Source organism: Coregonus lavaretus (genome assembly GCF_964263955.1).
Source record: "Coregonus lavaretus genome assembly, contig: HAP1_SCAFFOLD_161, whole genome shotgun sequence".
In the NCBI taxonomy this organism is placed as follows: Eukaryota; Metazoa; Chordata; class Actinopteri; order Salmoniformes; family Salmonidae; genus Coregonus; species Coregonus lavaretus.
In genome coordinates, this window is record NW_028161655.1 from 209,061 (window position 1) to 212,741 (window position 3,681).

At 43.1% G+C, this 3,681-nt stretch overlaps 1 protein-coding gene across 1 annotated transcript; it reads right to left on the bottom strand.

The window, feature by feature from the left end:
* Positions 1 to 360: 360 nt before the first annotated feature.
* LOC311120281 (nicotinamide riboside kinase 2-like) lies at positions 361 to 3,470 on the bottom strand. The gene is made up of 8 exons (XM_084194911.1): positions 3,202 to 3,470; positions 2,621 to 2,711; positions 2,296 to 2,344; positions 1,890 to 2,076; positions 1,380 to 1,451; positions 1,145 to 1,251; positions 888 to 982; positions 361 to 666 (listed from the first exon to the last, which is right to left on the bottom strand). The coding sequence occupies exons 1-7, from the start codon at positions 3,225 to 3,227 to the stop codon at positions 897 to 899; spliced, it is 618 nt and encodes a 205-aa protein (XP_084051037.1). The 5' UTR covers positions 3,228 to 3,470; the 3' UTR covers positions 361 to 666; positions 888 to 896.
* Between the last annotated feature and the right edge of the window lie 211 nt (positions 3,471 to 3,681).

The window sequence follows — 3,681 nt, forward strand, 5'->3', positions numbered from 1 at the left end:
CCAACTGTTGCCGGGGGGATAGATAGCGAGCGTTGCCGCAGAGACCTGTTTAGTGGTGAAAGTGCGAAAACCCCAACGAGCATTTAGCTCTGCACTGGCTGGGGATGTGTCTGAGCCAGACGTACACACACTGTCAATGGAAGGGTGGAAGCGGAACTACAAGTCATACTACAGTAAACAAAGTGAAGAGATGTCTATTTGGAGCGATAGTCATGGGATTAAACTCCACTATGTACAGTAGAACTGGAGAGGAAACCTTCATATCCTGCGCCATTTCAACGGTATATGGGTGCACTTCATGTCAACAGGTTGAATAATACAGTGGAAACCAACAGTTATAGAAGACAACAGAGAGTAGAGTCTGTTTAGCAGGAGGATTGTTTATTGGTGTTGTGCTTTGAGCTGCAACCCTCTCAACTGTTCCATTGTCATCTCTGTGACTGACTGCCTGGTGGCCCGTAACAAAGCAATAAATATGGAGGATATAAAACCATGCCAGCATATAATAATAATTTACACTAGAAAATAGTAATATCACGGTGGCAGCAGCAGCCGGTAGAGTGTTGTTAGCTGCAGGTCAGAAAGACGTAGGAACGGTTAAGGCAATGCGCGCCTCTCCTTCTCCTCATGTAGCAGATCCATCCTGCTCTTAGCCGATAGATTGACCTGGAAGAACACAAACCTATTAGTTGCGATTTATACAACACATACACCTAGTATATTTAGACGCACAACTATTAGTTGTTTTACACAACAAAACTATCTCTCACGTTTATTTTCACAACGATTAGTTTATTTACACACAAACAACTATTTGTTAGGATTTACAGGTAGTGATGTTTTCATGGTTTTGAGGCTGAAATGAAGGGGACAGGAAGGAAACGTACCTTTGTTGCTTACAGACACTTCTGGATGTTGTTCAGGACATCTCCGTAGACAGCGTTGTACAGTTGTTCCTTTGACATAGTTCCATCTAGTTGAACTGTAAACACCACACCCAAATAATGACTAACATGAAATCAGATACTACACATGTATAAGTAGGAGAACCAATATGCCGTGCACACACACAGAAGAAGCATTACACATTTATCACAAACACCACATGATATACTGTGCACACATAAACCAGACAGACACTTACCAACATCAACGCCTGATGTTTCCATGATGTTCTTGTGTTTGGTGTACATGGGCCAGACGTGACCATCAAACAGACCGGGGGGATCTGGTACCTTGTAGTTTCTTGAGCTGCACACAGGACACACACACACACACACCTGGGATTAGCTGAAAGGTTACTTCACAACAGTAAAGCAGCAAAAAGCTGGATGTTCAGGTAGATATGTCTGTGTTTGAATCTCAGAGTTTTTACTTACCACCTCCTCTTTTTGCATTCTTCGTATGGAATGGAAATAAAATAGCGTTGGTTCAGTACGTCGATCAAAGGTCTGCAGGAACACAAACATCATTGGAAATATTATATTTTTAGTTTTATAAGTCTGACAGGTCTTTGACAGAATGAGATGAACGTACGTCTCACTCATGTGAGGAATGCACCGGCCCCTCACCCAGAGTTGTTAGGAGAGAACATACTCCAGACAGGGTTTTCACTTATGTGTGAAAGAATTTCATTTTCAATGTACATGCTTATTACTTATTTAAACAGGAAGAAATATTCCAAGTATTGACCAAGTGTCCTGTTGTTACTACTACCATATTACTGTGGTATCACATTTGACATGTATAACAAGAAAGCCTCTAAATTAACCGGATCTAGAACTACTGATGCTCTACTAAGAGACAGACACATAGAAACACATGCTGTCCTCCTCACCCATAGTTCAGGAGCAGGAAGAGAGGGAGGAGAGAGAGACAAGAGTTCTCACCCGTAGGTGTAAAGCAGGAATCCTTCCACGATGAGGATGTGAGTTTCCTCATCCTTGTGGTCAGACTCCGGGAGAATCTCGGTATCCAAGGTGTTGTTGACGCCGTGCGACCGTTCAAACTTCACCGGGTCGTCAAACCAGGCGTAGATGGTACTCATCATGGCGTCCATGTCGAGGGCAGTGATGACTGGAGGGACGGAGGAGGGATGATGGCAGGGAAAAGGCATATAAAGGAGAGAGAGGGTGAGAAACGGAGAGATGTACAGCTAAAATCAGCCTCCTTGGTTAAGAAGCATGATGATTGTATTGAGTAGTAGTGTGTTACACACCCACACACTGTCAATCACACACACACACAAACAAACCCCCCCCACCACACAACCCTTCCAGAAAGAACCCGTCTTACCATCATACTGCTTAAAGCCATCTTCACCAACTTCAATCTGATCTTGTGGCTGAAACATACATGAATGAGATGTACCCAGGTACATTCTAACATTCTGCCATATGAACACCTCTCAGGGTCTGCCAACCCTCTCTCACGCCTCTCTCCCAACACACACTGAAGGAAACAGGCTAGGCTACTTTCCACACTAGTTCTTCCAAGCAATGATATAGATTCAAAGCTCTGACGAATCTAGCCCATGTGCAATGTGCGTTTAGTCTTTATCACTAGAATAGCGACCAACAACATAGTAATAACAACAGTAATACACTCATAAAAGACTCACCTTGAAAAAGTCATCCTGATGAACCACACAACAGTTGGGAAGGTTCTTGATCAGTTTGTTGGTGAGGGTGGTCTTTCCCCCGTTGGTTACGCTGTAAAGACACACAATCACATATGGTCAGAAACACCACGAGGGAGGGCGCTGTATTGTACAACGTATCACAAAGGCGCTGGCATTACATATGAATGGTAACTAGCGGGCAGAGGATCAGAGAACTATTTGCACACGTTTGTATTACTTTAACGACGCTGGCAACATTATTGTAGTGAATTTCGTTACAATGTTACAAACGTTTAACTAGCCTCTTCGCCACAGACAGAAGGGGTTAGTTATAAATATATTGGTATTCGCTCCCGGAGCGATGAGACTAGGCGGAAACATCAGAGATATCGAATAGAACATATCAGAACCATATTTTTGGTATTTATTAGACAATGGAAATGTACTGCTGAAAAGGGAAGGGCTGTAAAGTGGCCACGATGACGGAAAGATAATGGACAAGCCGTCTTTCTATGGAACGCGCCCAGCCCCACGTGCTGCGGCCTAGTAGGCTACATTACAAGTTATTTTAAGACACTCACCCGCCGATGCCGATAATGTACTTCATCTTGTCAGACAGTGAAAGTTCAGGTAACTTGCAAAAAAACGTCAACAAAACCAGGACCGGTCAGCTCACTAGGAACTCAGTGATCAGACGGATGAAAGCTTCAAAAGAGAAGGTTCAGTTAACGTCAACTACTTGATTCTTCCATGTTTCAGAATATGGTGAAAGGTTGGATGATGTCACTCCGCTGTGCACTTCCACCAGGAGAGAAATGTACTGCTAGGCTCACTTCTTTCTACACGTACTGCCTGTTCAACGGTGATTGGCTATATAAACACTTCAAGCCCAGCGGAAACAAAACCCACATCCAATCAGGAAGCGTTTCAGCCTTCAGCCCCCGCTTTCCGCGGCCAACTTTTTTTCTAGTGACTATTAAAATATAATTTATTGCAAAAAATAAAAATAGTTATTTTGTTGTTGTCTGTAAAAGGAAAATAATAAAACACTTGTTCGTTCT

What these genes read in the sequence shown, in the direction of transcription:
- LOC311120281 (XM_084194911.1), bottom strand. Translation starts at nt 3,227, where the DNA reads ATGAAGTACATTATCGGCATCGGCGG. An exon ending in TGGCTTTAAGCAGTATGATG is followed by an intron (nt 2,077 to 2,295) that starts GTAAGACGGGTT and finishes CCGTCCCTCCAG; the next exon opens with TCATCACTGCCCTCGACATG. An exon ending in GAATGCAAAAAGAGGAGGTG is followed by an intron (nt 1,252 to 1,379) that starts GTAAGTAAAAAC and finishes TCCTGTGTGCAG; the next exon opens with CTCAAGAAACTACAAGGTAC.